This window comes from Peromyscus eremicus, chromosome 10 (genome assembly GCF_949786415.1).
Source record: "Peromyscus eremicus chromosome 10, PerEre_H2_v1, whole genome shotgun sequence".
Taxonomy (NCBI): domain Eukaryota; kingdom Metazoa; phylum Chordata; class Mammalia; order Rodentia; family Cricetidae; genus Peromyscus; species Peromyscus eremicus.
The window spans coordinates 23920755-23947922 of NC_081426.1; the positions used below are offsets into that span (position 1 = coordinate 23920755).

General features: G+C 50.9%; 1 protein-coding gene and 1 long non-coding RNA gene across 3 annotated transcripts in view; both read left to right on the forward strand.

Annotated features, from left to right (window-relative positions):
• Nucleotides 1–812: 812 nt before the first annotated feature.
• Nucleotides 813–3418, forward strand: LOC131920922 (uncharacterized). The gene is made up of 2 exons (XR_009381799.1): nucleotides 813–1083; nucleotides 3106–3418. It is a non-coding gene; the product is annotated as an uncharacterized LOC131920922 (long non-coding RNA).
• Nucleotides 3419–11966: 8548 nt separating this feature from the next.
• Camk2b (calcium/calmodulin dependent protein kinase II beta) overlaps nucleotides 11967–27168 on the forward strand; it is a 90474-nt gene continuing 75272 nt past the window's right edge. For both annotated transcript variants that reach the window (XM_059275012.1, XM_059275011.1), the window contains exon 1: nucleotides 11967–12095. In XM_059275012.1, the coding sequence (XP_059130995.1) occupies nucleotides 12031–12095 (65 nt within the window). In that variant the 5' untranslated portion in view covers nucleotides 11967–12030. The remainder of the gene's footprint in view (nucleotides 12096–27168) is intronic.

Here is a 27168-nt window from a genome sequence, read left to right on the forward strand (position 1 = left end):
AGCACAGTGAGGCTAGAGCCTAATGATGTGGGATTTCACCATACTCTCACCACAACGACCACTCAAACTGTCCCCGAGAGAGAATGGAACGGCTGTGGGGGTGAGTCTGTCAGGGACTCACATCTTTAGAGTGCTGGTGTCTCCTGCCTGAAAACCATTGCTTCCTGAATTTTGTCCAGGTTTATGGCCATTTATGAGGAACAAGGCTACACTGGAATATGCCAGTCCATAATATATGAAAATTATGAGTAATTACTGATAGAGAGGATCACACCCTACTTCCTGGCTTCCCACCTGGCTGTGGCCTAGTGCCCTACTGGAATGACTATCTTAAAACTCCTTGATGGACTTTCCTGACACGCCCTTCTCTCTGGTTTTCTTAGGCTCTGTTGGTTTCTCTTTGTGTTTTTACTCACTCTTCCTCAGGCCACCTTCTCAATGCTACATCAGAGACCCCTCTGGCCCTTGCCCTCCTCCTGTGACGGTCCCAGCTATAGTTCCAACCCTGCTCCCGTGGCTGTGATCCTGTGATACTCCGGAAGTCCTCATTTTCACCTGACCCTGTAGGAACGGGTATCTGAGGGTCCCTTAGCCTCTTCACTCACTGCTCCCCTGCAGAATTTAGTATTGATCCAAGACTATTTTATCCTTTGTTTTTCCTCCATCCCACCTGCATGCCGGGAAAGTGGGAGTGGTCCATCCCACCTGTTTTCCTCTGTCACTTCCATCCCTGGACTACCACATCCTGACTCCCAAATACCTTCCAACTAGAGCCCTTCTTGACCCCTGCCAGTAAACGGCACTCATAACCATTATGACCATGGTTAGTGACCTCAAAGGCGAGGTCATTGTAAATACAGTTTCTAGACTGTGGTAGGGCATTGGTTAGACCTGGCCCCATCAATTCACCTTTGGGGTACAAAGGTATGACTAAGAAGAAAGAAAGTAAGGGGCACTGAAAAGATCCCTGGGGGCCCCAGAATCCACCCGACCCCTGCAGAGGCTGATTGTGCTGACACAAACCTGGAGTCACCTGGGAAGAGGGAGCTCACCTGAAGAATCCTCCATCAGATTGTTCTATGGGTAAGTCTGTAAGGCATTTTCTTGATTGATGGTTGATAGGGAAGGGTCCAGCCCGCTGTGGGCAGTGGCATTCCCGGGCATGTGGTCCTGGATTGTTTAAGAACACAAGAGAGCAAGTCAGTAAGCAGCGTTTCCCCATGGTCTCTGCTTCAAGTCCTGCCCTGAATTCCCTCCATATAAGTATAATATAAGTAAATGGAAGTATAAGCCAGATAAACCCTTTCCTCCCCAAGATACTTCCGGTTACTGTTTTTGTTTGTTTGTTACAACACCAGAACAGAACTAATACACTAATGATACAGTCAGAAAGCCAGGGCCACTGTGACAGGAACTAAATGGGGGTGCAGTTGCTACCCCTGCGCCTCAGATGACGAGAATTTCTGGGGAGATGGGGAGCACCTTGACCTGAAGACTTACCTTGTGGCTATGTCAGGAACTGTCTGGTTGGTGGCCTGTCACGCTGACTGCTGTGAGGTCTGGGCCCCTAGGCTGGAGGCTGAGGCTCCAGCAGAAGTCTTGCCCTCCATGTATGTGACTAATGCCCAACTAGGCCAGAAACTGAGGGGCATTCAGAGAGGAGACCTCAGTCCAACATGATGCAGATAGACAGCAGATGGTGTGTGTAGCTGTGTGCATGGCCTTTGTCTTGACTCCCTTGGGCCCTTGAGTCCTGTGCTCACTGGGCTGGGCTGGGGTCCATTGGAAGTGAGGAGGGCTGAGGAGTTCAAGAGAGCGCTATCCCTTTACCAAATCCTGAGATACAGGGCAGACCGCATGCAGGGTGCAGCCTGGCAGAGGGCACTGTGCTCTTAGGCTGGGAGTCAGGCAGGGGCCACTCTACTCTGGGATCCACAGGATCTGTCCATGGCCGTCTCCATCCGCCTGACCCTGCCCCGATTGAATTGTAGGGCAGAGCAGGAGACCCAGGAGTCCTTCCAGAAGTGCTTGCCTCAGTCCCCCAGAAGAATGGGGGGGGGGGGCGGCACAGGGAAGGGCCTGAGTCTCTCAAAGGAGGAGATGAGTTTAGAACATTCCCAAGCCTGGCTCTGCTGCCCTGCCACCCCAGTCACCTGGGAGCCTGAGGCAGGAGGATGGGAAGTTCATTCAGTTCTGGCCAGCTTGAAAAACTTAGTGAGATCCTATCCCAAAGAAGTTTTTAAAAGGTTGGGGGAGATGTCTGGGACTGTGGCTCAGGGGTAGAATAAGGGGCTACGTGAGGCCCTGGCGCAGTCCTCAGTTCTAAAAACAAACAAACAAACAAAAACCACAGTGCCTCCCACTTCCCACTCCAGAGGACACCAAAAACATTTTTTTTTTTTTTTTTTTTTTTTTTTTTTTTAAGACAGGGTTTCTCTGTGTATAGCTTTGGAGCCTTTCCTGAAACTCACTTTGTACCAGGCTGGCCTGGAACTCCCAGAGATCCTCCTGCCTCTGTCTCCTGAGCGCTGAGATTAAAGGCCTGTGCCACCCCAGTCTGGCCGGCCACCAAAACCTTGGGGAGGAGACTTCTGTCTGGGGAAAGGCCCACGACCTCAGGTATATCCCTGTGCAGTTGAGACTAGACTTGTTCCTACTTGTGGTTTGCCGGTGGGCCTCATTCTGGCCTATCCTGGAGGGGGAGGCAGGAAATCGTTCCCCACAGCCTCCTCACTGCTGCTGGCCTCCAGGCAACATCCTCAGCCACTTAGGGACTCCTCACTGCTTAGCCGCAGTGAGGATCAGAAGCTCTCCAGAAAGGCAGTCCTGCTGTTGTGTGCCGGCCTTCGCCCAACACTGAGCATGGGTCCCTGCCAGCAGCTTTTCCTAATTACGGTGGCTGTGGACAAATTGCATTACATTTGTCTTCCTCCACAAGAAAGGCTCTCGCACTCACAAGCCTTCGCCCTCCTTGCTTATCACGTGGCCCGCAGTTGCCTCCTATTGCGGGACTCTGTGCCAGGCCTGTCCCCTGTGGGGGGCAATTTGGGCTGTTTCCAGCTTTCTTGGTTATAAATAGCACTGCTGTGCATATCTTCATTACAGATTCCCTCCTTACCCTGAAAGCCAGAGCTGCAGAGCCTACAGGCGTCTAGAACCCAGGCTCACTGCCGTCCCAGCCCTTACAGACCTGGAAACCTCAGCCTGGTGCTTCTCGAACACCGTGAACTAGAGCCCAAGGCTCAATGTCTCTGCAGTTCACAGGCAGAAAACAAGCCAAATGAAAATGACGGATGTCCCCATCTCCCTGGACTTCTACACCTTGGCATTTAAAGGTCCCTTTGTGTGTTTGGGAATGAGAGAGACCAGGACCCTGGTGGCAAAGAGCACCAGCTTTTTAAAAATATGTTAAAAGATATATATTTGTGTGTGTGTGTGTGTGTGTGTGTGTGTGTGTGTGTGTGTGGAGAGAGGTGGGGAGGGAGGGGGAGGGGAGGGAGGGAGAGAGAGTGTGTGTGTCTAGAAGGGTGCTGGGATCTGAGCTCCAGCCCTCCTGTTAATGCAGCAGACCCTCCCAACTCTGGAACCATCTCTCCACCCCCACCTCACCCAGGGTTCTGTGTTTTTCCTCTCCACCTTTTAATACTCACAGTTTTTTATTTGTTAATGGGCAAATATAATGCATGAATACTTTTTTGTTTGTTTTTTTGTGTTTTGTTTTTTCATTTTTCGAGACAGGGTTTCTCTGTGTAGTTTTGGAGCCTGTCCTGGATCTTGCTCTGTAGACCAGGCTAGCCTCGAACTCACAGAGATCCGCCTGGCTCTGCCTCCCGCATGCTGGGATTAAAGGTGTGTGCCACCACCACCCGGCATCATGAATACATTCTTATTGTGCAAAGTTCAGCATTTGTTCTGCCTTTTTTTTTCCTTTCGAAGTCAATATGAGTAGTTTGATTGAATTTCAACTACATTTTCTTCTTCTTGGTAAAATGAACGTAACACAATTGTCCCTGAGTATCAGAGGGGCAAGGGCACCAGGGCCCCTCGTAGGTATCAGGTCCCTCAAATACCGAGTTCCCTTCTAGAAAGTGATAGAGAATTTGCATAAAACCTACACATAGCCTTTCATAGACTTTATTTTTATGTACTCACTTTTGTGTGTGTGTGTATGTGTGTGTGTGTGTGTGTGTGTGTATACACATGCCACAGTGTGCATGTATGTGGAGTTCAGAGGACAACTCGGGAAGCTGATTCTCTGTTTCCACTTGGTTTTGAGGCAGGGTCTCTTATTGTTTAACTCCAGGCCCGCTGGCTTGGGCTTTGTCCTGATTCTCCCCCATCTCACCAAGAAGTGCTGGGATGGCAGGTGTGTGCCATCAGATCTGGCTTGGTTTTTCAGTGTGAGTTCCAGGGTTGAGCTCAGGCAGTCCGGCTGCGTTTACCCGCTGAGCCATCTCCCTGGCCCCTTCCATACTTAGGTCATCTCTGCATGGGTTCTAATGCCCAACACAGTGTAACGCTGTGTAAATAGACATTACTCTCCATTGCATGGACAATAATAACAAGGAAAAACGACTCCATGTCTAGTAGAGATGCACCTTCCCCAAAATATTTTTTTTTTTTTTTGGTTTTTTGAGACAGGGTTTCTCTGTGTAGTTTTGTGCCTTTCCTGGGACTCACTTGGTAGCCCAGGCTGGCCTCGAACTCACAGAGATCCGCCTGGCTCTGCCTCCCGAGTGCTGGGATTAAAGGCGTGCGCCACCACCGCCCGGCACCCAAAATATTTTTGATCGGTGATTTGTTGAAGTTACAGAGGGCCAGCCGTTTCCTCCCTCCCTCCTCCTCTCCCTCCTCCTCCTCTCCCTCCCTCCTCCTTTCCCGTCCTCCCCCTCTCCTCCCTCCTCCTCTCCTTCCTCCTCCTCTCCCTCCCCCTCTCCTCCCTCCTCCTCCTCCTCTCCCTCCTCCTCCTCTCCCTCCCTCCTCCTTTCCCGTCCTCCCCCTCTCCTCCCTCCTCCTCCTCTCCCTCCCTCCTCCTCTCCTTCCTCCTCCTCTCCCTCCCCCTCTCCTCCCTCCTCCTCCTTCTCCTCTCCCTCCTCCTCCTCTCCCTCCTCCCTTCCCCTCCTCTCCCTCCCTCCCTCCTCTTCTCCCTCTCTCTTTCCTTTTTTTCTTCTTTTGTTCCTACTTTCCTGGCTTTTTTTTTTTCCTGACCAGACTTGTCAAAGATTTTTCTCATATACTGTTTTAAAATTTGGAAGATTTGGGCTAATTGAGCTCAGTAGTAGAATACTTGCTTAGTAAGCAAGGCTTTGAATTCATTCTTCATCCCAGCAAAACATAAAATGAAATAAATAAATAAATAAATAAATAAATAAATAAATAAATAAATAAGAATGTCTGCTTTGGTGTTAGTGGTTAGTCTGTGTCTTTGTGTTTGCTGATCTCCATCTGACATCGTCAAGAGCATCCTCCCTCTTTTCTGAGGCTATTTTGCTTCTTCCCAGCTTCTTGAGCTGGAAACTGTAGATTGTGTCTGGTCTTACTGGTTTTCTGGTAAGTGCACTCTCGGGGCATCTCTGGTCACAGCCTTGGCCGTGCCCAGGACTCACAGTAGCAAGTGAGCTCTTGTTCCTGTGTGTTTCTAAGTTTCTTTTCCATAGCCCCTGGTCACTAGTGCTCCTGCTCAGTCAACTTCGTCTGCCTTGTTATTTCTTAAGTTTTACCATGTTGTCAGTGGCTCTGGCTTCTGTAGAATTTTTTGAGATCTCCCCTGCTTCCTAACTCTCACTTGCTTTGTGGCTAAGCTTGTTCCATGTGAATGAAAAACAGTATATTCACCATATGGGAGAGCAACATGAACTTACACTTCGTGTAGTTTTTAGGTTGAGGTACGATTTACACACATAATCACATGGAATTCATGTAGACTGCATTTACATAAAATGCACCAATTTTAAGTTTCCAACATTTTGGGCAAATGTATTCACTCATGTAACCATGGAAAAGAAAAAGAACAATTCTGTCATCCAGAGCAATTCCTTTGGGACCCTCTGGTCAATCCTGGTCATGCTGTCCCCTCTGGAGAGATGACCGCTGTTCTGAATCTGCACCCATGGACTTCTGTAGGGATGGAATCCTGCCCTGCGCCTCTGTGTCTGACTTCTTTAGTTCTGCTTTAGGTCCGAGATTGGTTTGTGCCAGGAGTGTGCCAGCAAGTACGCTTTGATTTACATCAATCTGTTCACCTGCGCTTATTCTAAGTTTCAGCTCTGTGAATAGAGTGACTATAAATGTTCTGTTACAAATTTCATTCTTGCTATTTTCTCGTGACATGTTTTTGTTTCTTCCAGGTGAATGCCTAAGAGGGGAGCTGACAGGTCATAGGGTGGAGATCTGTTTAGTTTTATAAAAACAGTCAAACAGTTCCTCGGAGTGGCTATCTCATAAACACTGACCGCCATCAGACTTTAGCTCCTGGTACTAAGTGGCCCTGAGAAACAGTTGCCCGAACTCCCCTGCCCTCTTCTATGTGTTCCCTTGTCCTCTATCAAACCCTGCTTGGGGCAAGGAGGGGACAGCTGGGTCTTGATGTCAGAGCGCAAGAAAACGCTTACTCTTAGATAGACACCAGAGCAGACTGTGCAGGCAGCCTGAAAATGTGGTTCCTGACCACCATGGTGGTCACTTCTGTCCTTCAGTGGTCAGCCTAGCTGGGGTAGCAGGCCTCTCTGTGGTGGGACTCCGGCCCCAGCCCCAGCTCCGCCGCAGGCCTCTCATGTTTAGTTGGCTTGCCCATGGGTGAGGCTGCACAAGATAGCATGGGAGGTGGCTTCAGTGCGAACCTCCTGCCTTCCCTCCCTGAGGAAGGAGTTCCCATGATGGCAAGCCCCTAGTGTCCACTACAGGGTAAGGAGGAACTGGAGCTGTCCCTGGCTCCACCTGGCCATTTGGACCTGCCCTGTTAGTCTGGTCATTCTTGCTAATATAACTGCTTGGGATGTGCTAAGCTGGGATAGTGTCGTGTGTTCTACATCCCAGGCCTGAGGCCCTTCAAAGCGAACAAAGGTGATACCCACCAGAATAGGCGTGGCGAGGTCACACTGAAGGGGTCTACCTCACCAAGGGGCCAGGGAGTACCAGGAGTCCTCCAGGGAACCTCAAACAGCCAGAAGCCTACACAGCATACAGGAGAGGGGATACCAAGCTGCAGTCTCGTTGACTGGGACTGCTTTCACCTGCCTCCCCGTCAGGGCTATGGTCTGGTCTCTTCTGGACATGGTAGTGTCCACCTTAAGCTTGGTGCCTGGTGAGCAGGGAGCAAGTCTGCAGTTCCCGTCTGGTGTCCTCAGGCTGAACCTTAGAGGCAGGCCTGTGGACATTACTCAGGGCTGACTAGAGAGATCCATCTATCATGCCGCTGTTGGCTATAATGGCGGGCTCACATCTCTTGGAGAACTGAGATGCCAGACAGTCTACTACAGAGGAGCCACCAACAAAACACAGTGGGGCTTTTCCTGGCTCACTCCCCTGTTCTTTTCCTTAAACCCAGGAGCCCACTCCACCCACAGGGCCTTTGCAGAGCTGGCTCTTCTCCTCTGCCAACACCTCTTCTCTTGTGCTCCGAAGGCCATTCTCTCCGTGCCATTCAGACCTCGGCTTACAGGTCAGCACCTTCCGGGAACACCCACTTTGAAGGCACTACCTGCCACGCTCTGGCAGGTTACTTTGCTTTAAATAATCTGTATAGACTAGCCTCTCCACCCTAATGAGAGAGAGAGAGAGAGAGAGAGAGAGAGAGAGAGAGAGAGAGAGAGAGAGAGAGAGCGAGCACACACATGGTGTTCCACGGCCTCCAGTGGTCACAGAGAGTGTAGAACCCTATGTACTGTTTGCCCATACATACGCACACTATAGCGTGGAGATGCAGTACCAAAGGATGATTCACATCAGGGCAGGATGAAGTGCAACCACACGCTACCCAGAGCTCCATGCAATTGAAAAACGTAAGGATTGTTTCTTTCTGCAATGGGCCATTCAGTATTTTTTTGGGGGACTGTAGCTGGTTGGGGCCACTGAAATCATGAAAAACCAAGCAGTCATGTGTGTGTGTATGGGAGGGGGGGCATTATTGTGTTTCGAGCACCATTGTGGAAAGCTGTTTTGTACTCTTGTCAATTTGGATGTATAAGCCCTGTAGGCACAACTACCTTGTCATTCTGTGGTGTGAGTCCATACCTGGGCAGGTCCATGCACACAGCTGGCACACAGCCACTACACCAAGGGGGAAAGGGGTCACTCTTGAACACAGCATCGTAGTTAAAGGGCAGATCTGGATGCCAATACTGCACTAGCTTCGTATCCTAAGCAGGTCAGTCTGTTGCTGCCATCCATCACCACCACCGATACGTTTACTACCATTGCCGCCACGGTTACTAATATCGCCCCCATCATCACCACCCCACCAACACGGCCACCACCTCATATGCCTGCCACAGTGTCCTAAATGGACTGGTGTGCTCAGGGCCAGGTGACTGGGGAGTGATGGGCTCTGGTCTTGCTGCTCAGAAGACACAGCCTGATTTACTGGGCAGGTTGCTATGCCTGTGACAGGTGTGAGTGGTAACACACCCCTACACGGCAGCAGACCCTGGAGGTAAAGGCATCAGGAAAGTGGTGATTTTCTTTGGGAGAATGAGCCCCATGTGCATCACTTGTGGCTCTGCAGATGTGATGCTTGTTGCCATGGTAACTGTCCTAACAATAACCTTCCAGAACTGATATTCCCCACAACCACCCCAGCTGCCACCTGGGAGGGAGAACCCTCCTTGCCTACAAAAGTGAGCCCAAAAGGACACTGTGGGAGGTGGAGAGGACATGGGGGTGGGGGAGGGGGTGGGGGTGGGGAAAGAGGTTGGATGAGGGAGGAGTTTGCACCTCTGATCCAGGGCTGAAGCCAGATGAGAAGGCTCCTGGGGTCCAAGAGCAGAAAACGTCACAGCTGGAAACCTTTGTCCCTCTCCACCTTTTCATTTTGCTAGGAAGGAGTCCTCTGGGCCTGAAGGTAGAATGTGGGCTGTGCCGTCTGGGCACGGATAGCCTGCATGCCTCTGGCAGTTCACCTCTTCCCCATTGTCCGACCCCTCGGTGCTCCACGTGTTACCTCTACTGCTTCAGCCGGCGGAGGGGAGTGTCCAGGGGCTCACAGGAATAGAACGGGGAGAGACCGACCACACAGTGGCCTTCAGATTGCACTCTTGGATGCTGCACCTTTTTGTGTAACACAGCCTGTCCACTTCTGATAGGTGACCTAACAAACGATTGTTGCTACGTCCTCGTCTGGTGTGTACATTTGTATGGTTTTGTGTATATGTAGAGTGTATGTATGTGTGCTTATGTGCATGTTTTTGTATATGCATGTCTGTGTGCATGTGGTGCATGTGGTTTGTTTTTTTGTTTTTTGTTTTTTTTTTTTGTTTGTTTGTTTGTTTTTTTGAGACAGGGTTTCACTATGTAGCCCAGACTGTCCTGGAACTCACTCTGTAGACCAGGCTGGCCTCAAACTCAGAGATCCACCTGCCTCTGCCTCCCGAGTGCTGGGATTAAAGGTGTGTACCACCAACCACTGGCTGTGTGTATATATTAATATATATATGTTTGTGTGAAAATAAAAGGTAAGGGAGGCTTTATGGACAATTTCAGCCACCCCTTTTTTGATGAACTTATGTGTATTTTATGTGTATATGTATGTGTTCCACATAAGCATGTGTAGGCCAGAGGCCAAGTCTGTCTTCCTTGGTCACTTGGCATCTTTTTTTGTTTGTTTGTTTTTTAAACTGAGTTCCTCACTGAACCTGGGGCTTGCCAATATAGCTAATCTGGTCAGTATGCTCCAGGGATCTTCCGATCTCCATCTCCAGTGCGGGGATCACAGGCCCCGTGCTTTTTCACATGGATTCTGGGGGTCACACTTGGGTCCCCATGCTTGCACAGCAAACACTTTACCAACTGAGCCTTCTCCCCAGCTCCCACACTCCCGGCACCTCTTGATTGACGTCTGACAAGTCACTTCCGCTGTCTCTGTGTCGTCCGGTCTAGGAAAGAGTGGGTAACAGCACATGGTCCGGGGTTGGGAACTGACCAGTAAAAGATGGGTAACATCCATGCTACCACTGAGATTCAGACACCACCTTGTCATCCTCCAGACTGCTGGTGGGAGGGTGTGTGACTTGGTAGCCTGAAGACAGCCTAACTCACGGAGGGGTGCAATTTTGTTTTGTTTGTTTTGCTAATTGTACTCTATTGCGCAGCCTGCCTCCTCCTTCCAGAGCTCAGAAAGAGCAGAAGCAGCTGGGCTCAGCAGGTGCTGCGGGAGGTTACATCACCCCCAAGAGCAAGCTTCAGCCTGACCTTCACCCTCTCCCCACCCTTCCCTACGCCTGTTGCATGGCCCAGGGTCCTCCATGTCTAAGCTCATGCGTTTTGGCACAATGGGGTTTGTCTTCCTGCTTGGGTCCTGCTGATATCAAGGCCAGGATTCCTGTTTTTCTCAGCTAGACACTTCTGACTGGGACCTGCACTTGTCCGTGCATGCCTCGTTCTCCAGCTGTCTTCTAGTGGAGGCTCGGTCTGGACACCCATGCTGGGGACTTTCCAGGAAGCCTGCTTTCACCTGGCAGCACTCTGTCAAATCTGCCTTTTGGAAAGACCCCTAGCTGCCCAGCAAAGAACATTCATTTGCTCCTTCGTCTAAGACACTTGTTAGGATGTCGGGGGCCAGTCTTTGGTTGGGATCCAAGTCCACCAAATCTGCTCTTGGGGATCAGTAAGTGCAAAGAATTCAGGCAATCGCCTACCAATGCCATCCAAGCAGGTTGTGGTGTTCCCTCCCAACTGCCCAGGGGGGACCTGGCCCCAAACACAAGGAGGCTGCTTGGGGATGCTGGCCAAGGGGAGCTTTGTGGGAATCTGCCTGTGCCCTCCTTCCTTCAGGGCCACTTTCAAGAGAGATAGGAAAGAGACGGGGGAAGAATGGAGGCTTCTCTTCCTGGCCAGAACAGAGGCAAGGGGCTGGACCAGGCTATCTGGGCAACAGGACTCCCTGACAGAGCAGAGCAGCCCCTGTTTTGCTGGCTCAGGGCCCCATCTGCACTCCAAATGTTCACCCCAGGGCAGAAGACACCTTAGTCACCAGTCTCAGAAGAAGCAGGGAAGAGGCCTGGGATCACGGCCAGCAAGCCCCATCCTCTCCAGCTCATTCCATTCCGGCTAGGAGACTCATGGGCAGCTCTGCCTGGCCAGGCGGGCAGGGTCTGGCAGCATCTTATGGGGGTACGGGGAAGGGAGGAGCCCAGTGGAGGGCGACACACAACCCCTCCCAAGTGAGGTGCAGTTCCCTCTTGGTGTTTAGGGAGGTGGGTCGTTAGGGGAGAAGAGTCTGGGTTCACTGTTCAGCTGCAGTAGTGGAAGAGCCGGCCCAGTGGCTTGTCCGTGCAGGGCGCGGGCCTAGAGGGGCAGACGCAGTGCGTGGGCACCGCGTGGTGCAGCCCATGTGCTGGGACAGGGCGCGGGCACGGGTGGGATTGCATGGTGCGGGCGCAGTGCGGGTGCCGGCGCGGGCGCGACGTGTGTGCGAGTGGAGCCGCGGTGCGGGTGCAGGGTGCCGGCGCAGTGCGCGTGCAGGCGCGGGCACTAGTGGAGGTACAAGGCGCGGGTGCGGTGTGTGTGCGGGTGCAGGCGTGTGTAGGGTGCGGGTGAGGCGCGTGCAAGGGGCGGCGGGCGGGGCGGGCGCGGCGGCGACAGCGGCGCCCGCGCCTCTGCGCGCGTAGGTGTGCGGCGCGCTCCTGGCGGGGACAGAGCGAGCAGATCTCGCGTGCGCTCGCCGCCCGGCGCAGCCCAGCCCGGCCCCCGCCCGGCGCCGCGAGCCGAGGTGTCTCCCGCGCCCGCGCCCGTGTCGCCGCCGTGCCCGCGAGCGGGAGCCGGAGTCGCCGCCGCCCGAGCGCAGCCGAGCGCACGCCGAGCCCGATCGCCGCCGCCATGGCCACCACGGTGACCTGCACCCGTTTCACCGACGAGTACCAGCTGTACGAGGATATTGGCAAGTAAGAGCCTCGGCGCGCGCGGGCTGTCCGCAGACCCCGGGGAGCAGGGACCCCATCGCCGCCGGCTCCGCGCGCACTGCGGCCCCGCGCGCCCCCGGCTCCTTCGGGCTGCGGGCCCAAGCTCAGCGCTCCGTGCCACCCGGACCCCCGCGCCTCGGGTTCTGGGCCCCCGCTGCCCCACCGCAGCGCGTACGGCCCTGCCCCGTACCATAGCTCGGCGGGGACCGAGACTCGGGGATCTGGACTCGGCGTGGCGGGGGCGGCAGCAGGTGTCCCCCGAGCGCCGGGCAGACGTGACGCATTTGGCGGCGGGGAGGTCAGAGACAAGCGACACGCGGGGGCGGCTGCCAGGCCTAGAGTGCCCTAGGGGTCGGCCGTGGCCCCAGGGGGTCGTCCCCGGTGTGGGCGCGCTGTCCTCACCCCCACCCGAGCGGCGGGCGGCAGCGGTGGCGGACCCGCTCCGCGCCTGCTCCTCGCGTGGCCCCATCTGCTCTGGGGGAGCAGCGTGGGAGCAGCTTCTGCCTTGGGTCCCTTGGGTAATCTGGGTTCTGGAGGATTTTTCCCCCAGATTTTTCTGGAAACAAGAATTTGGAGGGGGTGGACGAGGTCAGGGAGCCAGGATCAGGCCATGGGGTGGGGGTGAGAGAGTGAAGCCGGGAACCAGTTGGGCCTCTGATTTCAGGGTCATCGAGGCAGACAGAGGTTGGCTTCTGGACCGTTTTATTTTATGTTTTTTTTTTTTCCTTCCTCCTGTGGTGGGAGGGCTGGGGGAGGGACTCTGAAGGCGTATTTCGGGTAGGGCCTCGTGGGGAACAGGTGCCCTGGCGCAAAGACGCTACTCCGCAGCATGAGCAATATGGGGGTGAAGCTGTGGGTCCAGACCTGCCTTTGCCCCTAGGGTCGCCGAAACAGCAAAGCCCCCCAGTGCCCTGGTGTCAGGCCTGGAGCTTCCCTCTGTGATTTAAGGTGACTGCAGGGGCATCCTTAGGTGCTAGCTGCATAACTCCAGAGCTGGGTCCTCCTTCCCACTCCCTCTCCCCTCCCCCATCCCTCCTGCACCGTGGGGGCGCTGGCGAGATTTCCTCTTACACATCCAGCCGCAGATCCTTTTTTTTTTTTCCTTTACTAAAAAAGCGTCTGAAAGCTTGTGGTGGGCGAGGGACGCTGATCATTGATAATTGTGGAGTGCCCAGCTGGAGGAGTGTGGGGGCGTGTGCATTCCCCACTTCTTCCTGCACGTGCCCAGAGGATTTGGGTCAGGCCTAGGGGGCGGGGATGAGGAACCAAGCGGAGTGGCAGGAGGAAGCCTATGCCAGATTGCAAGGACCGAGGCTGGGTGGACCTGAACAACCATGCCAATACCCCTTCTCCAGCGCTGTGTTCCTCTCATACTTGGAGTCATTGAAGAAGCTTCCAGTAGCCAGTGGGGGTTGTGCTCTGCGAGGAAGAGGTGATGGGCTGGGAGTCCTCAGGTGGAGGTGAGGCACCCTCGAGGTTATGGGGTGGGGGGCAGCCCTTCAGACCTTCTCGATGATGCTTCGAAGAGGGCTCTTCCCAGCCAGTTGCCCATCTCCCCCGCAGCTCTGTCTTGTGCTGCCAGGGCAGGTGGCAGGAGTCAAAACCGAGCAGTGGGAAGCCTCTCCTTCCTAGGGAACCTTCTTGTCACCTTCCATATGCCCAGGAGCCTGTATCCCCACCCGGGGCCTCTTGGTATCTCCCGAGCAGTCTGTGTGAAGAGAGCATACCCTCCAGATCACCTAGCTGGTCTGTTTCTCCACCGTGGTGGTGGTGCGAGCTGTCCTGTGCTGAGCAGCAGCATAAGGTGGCCACTGCCACCCCCGCTGGGGAGTGGAGGCTGAAGGGTGACATTTCCAGTAGACACAGGTGAGGACTGAGACTGCCAGCTCCCCCCTGGGCACAAGAGAATGAGCACTCACCCAAGTGTGGGGACGCCACACAGGTGCCAGGGTGAGACCCCAAGTCTGGTGTGGAGGGTCCAGCTAGTCAGGAGTGGTCAGCTCAGCCCACCATACCTTTGTGGAGACTGCTGGATGCGAGGCCCCGGGGATGGGCAAGGAGAGGGATGAAGGGGATGATAACCTCAGGGTAAACTGTGGGAACTCACCGCCCGTTACCCCCCCTCCCCCAGTAGCCATGTTGGCCAGTTGTTGACAGCGCCTGCCTGGGGCACAGTTGGTGCTGCTTTACAGTCCCAGGTAGACACATCCAAGTTTATTTAAAGCTGTAGCTCCTGGCTTCCAGTCAGGAGATGCTGAGTTCCCTGCTTGGCCAAAGGGTTGGTCCCAGGCCCACAGCTGCTCTTGGTTGTCTGGTGGCAGCTCTGGGCTTCCCCCTCCCTTCCTGGCTCTCTCAGATCCGGATCTATCCTTCCTCAGGCCTGGGCAGCAGGTGGGCTGGCAGAGGGGAATGGTTCTCTGGGGCCTGGCCCACGAGACACCTCAGTGTGTGTCTTTCTTTGCAGCTGGTTCTTGCCTGATGGTTCATATGCTGGGATGCAGACACCGGGAACCCGGGGCCCAGAGCAAGCACAGTGCAAAGTGGGGAAGCCCTCCCTCCATCCACATGGAGCGGCCTTAGGATATTTTCAAATTGGATGTGTTTTAAAAATCCAGAAACCCTAGAAACAATAAACATTGGTGCCTCTTTTACCCAGAACTGAAAGTTGTTCATCATTTTGTCTTAAAGTCTTATCTTAAAATTACAGCAAGTAATGTATGACAAATAAATATTAAATAGCCCATTTTCTTCTTCTGTCTTGGCTCAAACACTCCCATTCCTCGCTGTATTCATACAGATACAAGGATTCCTATCAACATGTGATTCTTCCCAGTTTTCTTATACCTTTATGTACAAATCCAGAACTTGTTTTCTCAGTCAGGATTGTCTTGCTGACAGGCCATGGCCATGGCCGCCACATGGTGATCATGGTGTGTGATCACCATGTGTTATCTGCTCTGCTCCTCACATGACCAACACTGTGCACATGGTTGCTGGTGCAAGGGATGAGAGTTACTTTGGTGTTTGTCCCTGGTGGTAGGGTTCCTGGCGAGGCTTTACCATGCCTCACCATCCCCATTTCCATGGGCTACAAGCCCGATGCACCAACCCTGGCTTTGGAAGGTAGGAAAGGATGATGGGCAGGAAGTGATTGCAAGTTCTGGATTAATGCATGTGAGTTTTCCACTTTAGAGGGTTGTTGTCTGATTAAAATATAGATGGTCTCCCTGGAGAAAAGTACTTCCATAAGTTTTGGATATAATTCCGGAGTTCATGGACACTCCTACTTTGGGGGAGAGGGCATGGGGATCTCGGCCTATAGCTTAGTTCCTATTTAATAGTATTTTTATAACAACATCTGTGGTTACTACCTTGCCAAGCCTGGGCTGTGGAGACCACCCTTGACCTTCAGCCCAGAAGACTCCCACCATTCTTGGCCCCACCCCCATTGGCCCAGAACTGACCTTAATGTGTCCTTGACTCCATCTCCTGCCCCCAGTCAGCATCCAGAGCAGACTGGGGTGTGTGTGCACTGCCCGCTGTTAATGTTTCTTCTGATCTGCTCTGGACTGCCGGGTACTTAATAAACTTAGGACATCCAGGGCAGTTCAGCTCCGGACACTACCTTGTTCTGGGATTGAGCTCAGGAGGAATCTTGTGCTTTCTATTGTGTTTGCTTTCTCCCGGCTGCCCTGGAGGACCCCAGGCCCTTTCTGCCTCAGGGCCTTGGCTAGGGCTGCCCCATCCGCTTGTCCCCATGGCTCCTTCTGTGCTGTCTTGTGTACCCTGGGCCTGGATGATTTACTCAGCCTGGAGGCTGAGTCTCAGGGCCTGGCCAGAGTGGGCTTCCCATCATCTGAGGGGAAGGGGTAATTGGACCTCTGGCCTTTGCCTGATGGCTTGCTCTCCAGAATGAGCCCTGGTCTTGATTCTCTAATATAGGGTAATTTAAAAAGAAATTGCACATGCTGGCTTTGCTGGCAAGATGCGCATTAAGGTGACGCTAGTTTAGTTACTATTTAATGGTATTTTTATACCATAACCTACTTTGCTGGGAGCTAAGAATACATCTGCATGCCTGCTGCCGGACTCTGTTCTGGTGACAGTCCCTTGCACTTCTCTGGTGCTTCTTATATTGACATGCTGCATCTGTGGGACAGGTACTGTGGTCATTCCAGGTTTACGGGGGAGATACTGAGGGGCACAGAGCAGTTCCATCTCTTCATAAAGGCCAGGGTTTCCATCGAGGGGTTTGTTCTGAAATCCAGTTCTGCTCATCGGAGCTGTTCTGTGCTTTGGAAGGGTTGTCACTCAGCTGGCAGACTCTTGGCTAGCTTGTGGTCCCCTCAGACCCCAGGCTCCTGAGGACCTTGACTGTCTTCCAGCCAGTGGCTTGTTACATTATCTTTGTGCATTTCCAAACCCAGGGCCCTGTCCACATCTCCTTTGTGAAAATGTCACTTCTTCTCATCACCTCTCCCTGACAACCAACACCCTGACCCCATTTGAGACCAGCAAGACTTAGGATTTTATTTTACTCGTTAAACAAACTAGGGTAATATAGTCTTGTGATGGAAAAAAAAATTAAGTAACACAGCAGTTATACGCAGTAAAATGTGATCATTTGCTTTAACTCCCCCCCACCCCAGGAACCATGACTGTCACCGTAAGGGTATGTGTGTATGTACAACTGTAGTACATACATAGCCACATCATGTATGTGATCTGAAAACAGGCAGGCTCGCCATGTATGTGGCTCTATGATGTGTTTACCTTCACAACAGCCCCTCGTGTCAGAGAGTCAGCCCTCTGCCCCAGTGTTCATGAGGAGCTTATGGAGGCCAGAAGTCAGGTGTCTTCCTCAGTCATTCTCCACCCTATTTTCTGACACAGGGTCTCTCACTGTGTCTATTGGGCCAGTAAGCCTCAGGGACCCCCCTATCTCCCCCCACCCCAGTGCTGGGATTAAGGTGCATATAACTAAATCCAACCTTCTCTGTGGGTGCTGGGGAGCTGAACTCGGCCCTTATACCTGCATGGCACGCACTTTACTTACTGCCTGAGTGGTCTCCTGAGCCCCCTCACATTAGAAAGTCTTTCCCATGGCCATGAATTGTGCCTTTTTAGAAGAGAGATGGGTGCACATCTATCAGCTATCTTTTTAAAACCCAAGTTTGGCACCCATCCTCTGTTATGTGATGGAAAATGAAAGGGCCCTGTATTTGAAGTCAGAGCCCAGTTGGTCTTTAGGAACATGGGGTGGTAATGAAGGAGGGGGTGTGTGCTCAGTGGAGCTTTGGGCTCTGGAAGGGCAATGCCCTCAGGGATGCTTTTCAAAGTCAAGGTCATTGATACTAAGGGAGATGGAGTCCCAGGTCTCCCTTGAAGGAGCCAAAGTATATATTCTGGTATTTTTTTTCTTTCTGAGACTTCCCAAAAGTGGAGGACAGTGAAATTAGGAGTCTGAATTGAGCCACCCTGAAATTCAGCAAGTAATTAATTCAGTAGGAAGGGAGGAATGGAGACTCAAGCACAGCTTCTGCCCCTAGGAGACCCCCTTCAGCTTGCATCTCCTGGTCCAGCAAGGTCTGTGGCCTTGCTGGAAATTTTACAATACAGCTCTAAAACTAACCTAGCCCTTCTACAAACAAGAAATCTGATTTGTTCTTTGTAAAGCATCTGGTTTGTCCTTCTCTTTTTGAGACAGGGTCTCATGTAGCCCAGACTGGCCTTGAGCTGCAGCTGGTCTGGGATTCTTGATCCCCCTGTCTCCACCTCCTGAGTGCTGGGATTACAGGCTTGAGCCGTCACACCCAGCTTTGTGAAGCATCTTTTACAGCTGAAGTCACTTTGTTAGTGGCGAGACAGAATGCATTATGTATCAACTTGGTTTTTCAAGCATTATCATATGGGCATAGTACATGCAAGCATATATTTTATGAATAGGAAAATCTGAATTTATTGGCTATAACAATATCTTTTTTCTGTCAAAGGTGGTCTTACCAACTGTCTTAACTCGGGATGGCTTTTGTCTCCTGGGTTAGAGTCATAAACTTGATCAGGGCTCAGCTGCCCTTGGACAGGGTGCTTTAGTATTGGCATGATGACCCTAAAATAACAAAACTGTGATTCTTTGTCAAGCCAGATACACATTTCTGTTGAATTCTAGAACAGATCGGTAAGAGCTAGGCAGTGATTTAAGATTGTACTATAGGAAAGATCCAGGTCCACAGTCGCACAGGGGTGGATTTTGAAACTCTCGGACATTGTCTTCCTGTTTTGTGAGTCGTACCTTAAGTCTCGAGTGGAGAGGTGGGCTCTCCTCTTGGGGAGATGCCAGCTGTCATGATGTGCCGACACGTACAGTGACTTTTGCAGCAAGGAGCCAACATTCGATGGCTTAGGACCATGCCTTGCACATAGTAGGTGTTCAGCAGTGGCTCAGCAATGTCGTAGGCCACTCAAGCCTTACTCTGTGACTGTTTCCCAGAACCACAACACAATCTCCCGTTCAGGGCAGTACCCAGTCCTGGGGGTACCCAGATGGCTAGTCTACGTGATCTGCTAATTTTGCCACTTTGAGGGTGGCAACATGGGGCCTCCAGCCCTCATATGCTGGCCCAGTGGCCAGCCTGTAGGAGATTTACATACTTCCACTATCTTGTAATGGAATTCTTCCCTTTATTTCTTGCACATTAAGGTGATTTGATACTCAGAGTCGGAAGGGTTTGCTCCAGATCATTTGTTAGAGGACTGGGGGGTCTAGTAGGAGCAGGGTCTGCTGGAGATGACTGGGGTAGTGCCTTTCCCTCATTGGCTGTGTTTAAGCCTCACCCCAGACCACCTCATCAGACAAGAGGGGAGAAACATGAGGAGGTTTGAAAACGTCCTGGGTGTCTCCGATGACCTTACCTGATCCCCTCAGTTCTATAAAGCCTCACTAACTACATTTGGAATTCTTGTTGTTTTCTGTTAATGCACAATGGCATGAATCCCTACACGTTGTCTAGAGTGGCACTATCTAGAATAAAGAAAACGTGGTCATACAGATTTAAAATTTTCTAGTACTTAAAAAAATCAAGAGAGAAACAGTAAATGAAGTTTAATAACACATTTAACATATAATCTCAAATGTGTTTCAACATGTAATCAATGAAAAATTATTACATATCTTGCATTCCTTTTTATATTCTGACTTGGAAACCTGCAGTGATTGTACACTCCCAGCGTGTGTCAGCTCGGGCCAGCCGCAGTTCAGGTTCTGGTGTTAGCGTGATGGTAGTGGCCGACAGACTGGAGGGTTTTGTTGTTTCTTTTGAGAGTAGTTACAGTCTGCTCCCGATTCTCCCCCGTAGACCTGTTCATTCATTGTGCAAACCTGATTGCATGTTCACCATCTGCCAGGATTCTCCTGGCTGCTCAGGAAGTAATAGTGAGCAAAACAGTCAAGGGTGCCTGCCTCCTGCTCATGGGGAGACGGAGGTCAAAGACATAAGAGCTAAAAAACATGAGCACCTGCTAGGGCAACAAGAGATGGGCACCTGCTGGGGCAACAAGAGATGAGCACCTGCTGGGGCAACAAGAGATGAGCACCTCCTAAGACAACAAGTGAGGAGCACCTCCTAAGACAACAAGTGAGGAGCATCTGCTAGGACAAGTGAGGAGCACCTGCTAGGATAAGTGAGGAGCACCTGCTAGGACAAGTGAGGAGCACCTGTTAGGACAAGTGAGGAGCACCTGCTAGGATAAGTGAGGAGCACCTGCTAGGACAAGTGAGGAGCACCTGTTAGGACAAGTGAGGAGCACCTGCTAGGGCAACAAGAGATAGGCACCTGCTGGGGCAACAAGAGATGTGCAACTCTTGGAATCCTGGAGCATCAGAGGTAGTAGGGCCGGAAAGAAGTAATGCTAGGCTCTAATTGGTTCTGGAGGGATAGAGGTGACATTACTACCATCCCAACAGAAGGGACTACACAGAAATATTGTGAACAGTTGTATGCCAAATTAGATAACCTAGGTGAAATCAACAGACTCTTAGAAAGACACAAACTACTGGCTCAGACAAACTAGGAAATCAGAGTAGACCTGTACTAGAGATTGTATCAGTAAATCACCATAGCCTCCGTGGGTGGCTTCCCAGTTTATTTCAGGAATGACACTGGACCATGTTAATGTTCTAACGTTAGAAGGAATTAGACACTGATGCTAGAAGAAAACTACAGGTGGGTATCCTTTGTGAATAGAGATGCATCCATCTGGGCGGTGGTGGCACACACCTTTAATCCCAGCACTCAGGAGGCAGAGGCAGGCGGATCTCTGTGAGTTCGAGGCCAGCCTGGTCTACAGAGTGAGTTCCAGGAAAGGCACCAAAGCTACACAGAGAAACCCTGTCTCGGAAAAAAAAAATTTATATATATATATATATATATATATATATATATATATATGCAACTTCCTAAACAAATTAATAAAACTAACCTATCAATGCACAAATAGACTATACAATATAACAAGTAGGATTCATCCCCAAAATGGCAAACGCTGGTTAAACATTCAGAAAGAAATCTCTCTACCAGACAGTGTTGATAGAATAAAAAAAGAAACACTATGACCATCGCAATAGATGCAGACAAAGCATTTGTATTAGTTACTTAATTTTTTTTTGTGTGTGTATGTGTGTGCAGTAGTGTGTGTGTGTGTGTGTGTGTGTGTACATGTACATGTGTGTGTGGTGTGGTGTGCATAGATTCACATACATGCTGGGGTCAGAGGTCGTTATCAGGTATCTTCTTCAGCTGCTGTCCATCTTAGTTTTGGGGACAGGGTCTCTCACTGAGTCTAGAGCTCATGCATTTCTAGACTGGCTGGCCAAGGAGCTCAAGGAATCCACCTGTCTCGGCTCTTCCTCCTCTACTCCAGAGTTGGGGTTATGGACACACAACCTTGCCCAGCTTTTAAGTGGGTGCTTGAGATCTACACTCAGGTCCTTATGTTTACACGGTGGGCCCTTTTGCTAAGCCATCCCTCTGGCCGCCATCCCTCCGGCCACCATCCCTCCGGTCCCTCTGTAGTTGTTTTCTCACTGCTGGGCCAAAGTCCCTGACAGAAGTGACCTGAGGAGGAAGGGCTGGTTTTGGCTCACAGTTCCAGGGGGGTTTCAGTTCGTGGGGGCCGGTGTGTATGGGAGGTGGTACAGTGGTGTCGGGAGCACGAAGGGGAGCTCCCATGTCTCCACAGGACCCAGAAGCAGAGCTAGAAGGAGACAGCTCCGGGCTTTCACTCTCCAAGACCTGCCCCCAGCGCCTCACTCCTGCCAGCCAGGTGCCCCAGACTGTGCCACCAGCTGGGACCACGCCTTCAACACATGAACCTGAACGCCGAACGTGAAATGTGCATTCAGGCTGTATTAACGCTTGACAAAATCATAGACACTTTCTTGATTTAAAAAAAAAAACAAAAATACTGCAAACTGGAGTAGAAGGAACCTTCTTTAACTTGACAGAAGGTATTTATGAAAATCCACAGTGACGTCACCATTTTTCATAGATCACAGTGATGAGGTTCTTGCCAGGGATATTTTTATAAGAAAAAAAATAATCAGATTGGAAAAATAGTAGGTAAAACTGTTTGCAGTTGATGTGATCTTGTATAAAATTTCAAGAAATCCTTTAAAAACTGTTAGAAAAAAACGAAGCTAATTTCAGGATACCGATACAAAAATCCATCGTAATTCATCACACTAGCAATGTTTAATCCCAAAATAGAGTTCAAAAAACAATTCCATGTACAATAACATCTAAAGGAATAAAATACAGTACTAAGTTTTACAAAAGAGGAGTTGGGGGTAAGGTCATTGGTACCTAAGGCCCTGGGTTCCATGCCCACTACCACATAAAAAAATAAAAAAGAAGAGGAGAATTTGCACATTGAAAACTACAAACCATGCTGAGAGCATGTAAAGACCAAAATAAATGGAGCAGCACCCCTGGTCATGGGTTAGCAGGCTTACGACTATTAAGGGCTACGTCGCCACCTTTGCCTTCCTGAAACACGATACCCAAGGAGGCTGGTTCCTGGGAGACTGACTTCAGCTCAGTTCTTCAGAGGTTGCAGTGCTTGGTCACTGGCCTGTTTGCTTCTGGGCTCATGCATGGTGAGGCCCACTGTCATGGCGGGTACATCAGCTGGGACAAAGGGTTTTACCTCAGTGCCCACAGGAGGCAGGACGTGGGCAGAAGGGGCGGAATTGCTTTTCCAGCCCTTACCTCTGTGACCTACTTCCTCCAACTAGACCCCACTTTCTACCTTCTACCACCTTCCGGGGATGTGTTCACATTCTGAGTCCATCAGTGATTGACTCCTCGGTGAGTTAGAGCCTCAGAACCCATCAGGTCCCAAAAGCCTGTCAGCCACACCCAAGCCTTTCCAGGGCCCTTCAGGAGAGATTTCAGATTCAAACTGCAGCAAGATGGTCCAAATTTAACTACAGTGCCTTTTTTTTGTTGTTGTTGTTTTCTTTTTTGTTTCTTGGGACAGGGTCTCACTATGTAGGTCTGGCTGTCCTGGAACTCATTCTATAGACCAGGCAGGCATTCCATCACAGAAATCCACCTGCCTCTGCCTCCTGAGTACTAGGAATAAAGGCATGCACCACTATGCCTGGCTTAACCATAGTTTCAATATAACACTTGAAATATTCTAGGGTTCTTCTTTTTTACCAAACTTGTCAAATTTGTCCTAAAATTTACATGGAAATTTGAGGGATCCAGAATAGCCAAAATGGCCGGGCGGTGGTGGCGCACGCCTTTAATCCCAGCACTTGGGAGGCAGAGCCAGGCGGATCTCTGTGAGTTCAAGGCCAGCCTGGTCTACAGAGCGAGATCCAGGACAGTCAGGGACACAGAGAAACCTTTTGTTGAAAAACGAACAAAAAACCAAAATAGCCAATAAATTTTTTTCTTATAAAAGAAAAAAAAAAAAAAACTTGGAGGATCCAGTATCTTGGTTTCAAAACTACACAGAAAAGAGCAATCAGAACATTGTAGCGTCGGCAGAAAGATAACGAAGGACTAGTGAATCCAGATTGAATGCCTGGAGCAGACCTGTACCTTTATGCTCAGTTTTTGTTTGGTTGGTTGTTTTTGCTGGTGCTTTCGGATGGAACACAGGACCTTGTGAATTCAAGTCAACTGCTGAGCTAGCTCCCTGCCCATCAGTCGATGCTTGACAGGGATACCCGGACAGTTCAGTGGGGGAAAGAATAATGGTTCATTCAACAAAGGGACAATTGGGTCATTGTTCACTGTGGTGGGACACGTCTATAAATCCCTTAGCTGACAAGGCTGAGGCAGGATTGTATGTAACAGGATGCGTATAACAAGACTGGGTTTCAAAACAAACCAACAGTCCGACAGTGTGCAAACGCAGAAGAATGAAGTTAAAACTGACCTATACAAAACGATCTCAAGATGGGTCGTAGATTAAAATGTAGGAGATAAAACCAGAAAGTGCTCAGATGGAAAAGGAGCGAGCATGGGGCCTTGAATTAGGCGATGGTTGTTTAGCTGTGGCATTAAAATATAATCAACAAAAGAAAATCAGCTAAATTGGACTTCATCAACATTAAAACTTCTGTGTTTCAAAGGATATGAATAAAGAAGACAGCTGATAGCTGGGAGAACTGATTTGAAAACCATGTATGTAAGAGTTTGTGTTCAGAATACTCAGAGCTCTCACGACAGTAAAATGAATAACCCAATTTTTAAAATGGCCAGAGTGGGCTGGCTCCGTTGGTGAACTGTGGCTGCCTTGCAAGAATGAGGCAGTGAGTTTTATCCCCAGAACCCATGTTTTACAAAAACACACAGCTCGGCAGAGACAGGTGGTCCTCTGGCCCCTTGGCCAGCCAGCCTTGCCGCCATGGTGAGCTACATGCCAAAAAGAGACTGTGTCCCAGGGGGGAAAAAAGTAGATGGTACCTGAGGGAACTCAAGGTTTTCCTCTGTTTCCACGTGCACATGAACGCTTCACACTCAAGTGACTGGAAGACCCATCTCTCATCCAGCCAGGATCCCGAGAGGCAGCCAGTCCCCACTGGCTCTGGCCTGCATCTCACTGGTCCTAGGTTGAAGTGGGAAGAAAGGGCATGGAATGATGGCCACAGGGTAGAACTGAAAGTGATGAAATGTGAAACTTGGATCGTGGTAATGGATGCCCACCTATGTGAATATATTACAAGCCATTAGGTCATACACTCTAACTGGATGAGCTGTTCTGTGAATTATACCTCAAGAGGCCCCGGGGCCTGCCTTAGTATGCAGACTTTCCAGAAGGGAGATAGAGGAGGGCCAGCTCTGTCAAGCCAGCTTCCACTGGGAAGCCTCCACAGACCACTCGGTGAGAAACACTCTTGTTACCAGAGCACCTGACAGGTGCCTGGTGACCGTGTCTCTAAACTTAGCTGTTCCTTGGGCCTCTGCCTGATGTGAGCTCAGCCTGGAGCTCAGGCTCCAGGCATGGCAGAGTCAGGTTCCCACTAGGTGAGAAGTGTCTAGGACCTGGGATCTCCTCGGGGCAAAGCCAGAGCTGCAAACGCTCTAGTGACTATGGAAGACTCACGCCACACCCGTCCTTTCTAGAGACAGGGGTGGGGACAAGTCTGCCTGGCTCCATTCGCTTCCAGAACTGTCCTTCTTGAAGGTCCTGCTTCCACTGTGGCCTCACCTTTTTCTCCTTTTGGAGTATTGTCCCCGTTTATACTCCAGCAGGAGCTGGCACGCGGTGTCCTTGTAACCCCCGCCAGCATCCACTTTTCTGACTGGGAGGTGCGGTCCACAGAACAGCAGTACAGTTTCCTCTGTGGTGGGCCTCCCAGGATACACAGGTGGTTGGCCTGAAAGTCAACTGAGGATCAGTGAGATGTGGACCAGAGCTAGTGGACACTGTCTACCTTTCAGGACCCTGGCTGGGTGGCAGGATGGGAGGTGGGTTCCCATGGGCTGCACGCCTGGGGTCAGTGAGAACATGGTGTCATCAGGCCACCATGGACCGGATATACACTTGACTCGTGGGTCTCATCACGTGCCTAGAGACTAACAGCTCAGCCTCTGCTCTCTTGCAGAGATGAAGACCCCACCAAGCCAGGGCCCTCTGTTTCTTTCCCTTTCTCCTTATCTCCTTGTCACGACAGCCCCTGGGACTGGGGGGAGAATATCTTTCACTCACAAGTCCTGCCCGGATCCATGGTTTTGGTGCCCCCCCCCCCCCCCCGCCTGCCCATTCCTCTGCAGGCTCAGCTTCATTTTCTCTTTACACTGACCGGCACTCATCTTTGCCAGCGGCAGACACGATGGATAGGCAGACACGATGGATAACTTGTCTTGTTCGGAGGGTCTCTGTCTCTTTCTCTGTGGCAAGGTACCTTCTCAGGTGCTAGAGCTGGGGAGGGACAGAGGCTGCCTGCTCTGTGTGTGGCTTCCAGGGCCTATGTGGAAAGCTTATCCCATCCCCGTTGGCTTTTAGTTCACTATTTACTGCCTGGAACCATTATGGGACCCGCCCCCCCCCCAATCTTTAGTATTTATCACGAGAGGCTAAGGTTTGATTGGTCACACGGTATTATAGGGCTTCTTTTTAGAGCCACATTTTAAGAGCTGGGGGTGTAGCTCAGTGGTAGACACTTTCTTGATGTGTGAGGCTCTGGATTCCACCCCAGCACCACACAACCAAAACAGAACATTTTAAAGGCAGTGTTTCAAGTGCCAGCTTATTTCATTTCTTTTATTTAAAATGTTTTTAAATTTTTCATTGATTTTTAAAATGTTTTAATTTAATTATTAACTAATTAATTTTATTTATCTCTGTGTATGTCTTTTGCCTGCATATGTGTCTGTGCATCACTTGTATGCAGTGTCCGTGTGCAGGGGCGGGGGAGGGGGCAGAAGAGGACACTGGATCCCCCAGAAGTGGAGTTACAGATGGTTGTGAGCTGCTGCCGTGTGGGAGCTGGGACTCAAACCCAGGTCCTCTGGAAGAGAAGCCAGAGCTCTTAACCAGTGAGCCGTCTCTCCAGCCCTCTTTCATTATTTCTTAAAGATTTCCAGAGACACAGCCACATGTACCACTGGAACATTTCTTTCTTTCCTGTGGTAAACTCCACACGAAACGTAGCATTTGATGGCTCACACATGCGGCCGGACGGTAGCATCAACAACACTCAGTGCCGTATGACAGTCACACTTGCTCACTCCCCCACCACCCCTGCCTTGAACACTAACTTCCCGTTCTTCACCAGCCCTGGCAGTCTCCATTCTTCCTTCTGCCTCTGAGGCTACTCTCCTAAGTACTTCACAGAAGTGGGAGCATACAGCGTGTCGTCTCGCTCGGCACAGTGTCTGCCGGGGTCACTCATGTGGAAGCATGTGTAGAAACCTCCCTCCTGAGTCTCTTCCGTGGCCCGAGTGGACATGTTTTATGCATCTGTTCACCCATCAGTGGACACCTGTGGTCTACCCACCATGTGAGTGGTGCAGCTTTGAATGCCAGTGTGTAGAGGACATTTTTACGGGCATGCTATGTGTTCTCTTCTGCTGGGCATGTGCTATGAGCTGCTGGTCTGTTTGGCCTTGGGCTGCCTTGTATCGTGGGTTTCAGTCTCCCACCTATAAACCAGGAGCAGAGCAGCCCTTGGGCCCGCCCTTGGTTTCTGTGGAAACCTGGTTCTTGCAGATGAGACTTTCTGCTGAGCTTTCCTGCAGGATGGGCTAGTGCCTTGCAACTGACATGGACACAGCTCTGCGTGTAATGTAGATCCCTTAAGAATAAAACAAGAAGCTGAGTAGTGGTGGCACACACCTTTGATCCCAGCACTCGGGAGGTAGAGCCAGGTGGATCTCTGTGAGTTCAAGGCCAGCCTGGTCTACAAAACAAGTTCCAGGACAGTCAGAGCTGTTACACAGAGAAACCCTGTCTCCAAAACAAAACAGTAAAACAAGAAAAGTGAAATCGGATTGAAATGAAGTGTAACAGATCCCTAGTCGTGAGGAACTTTAAATGA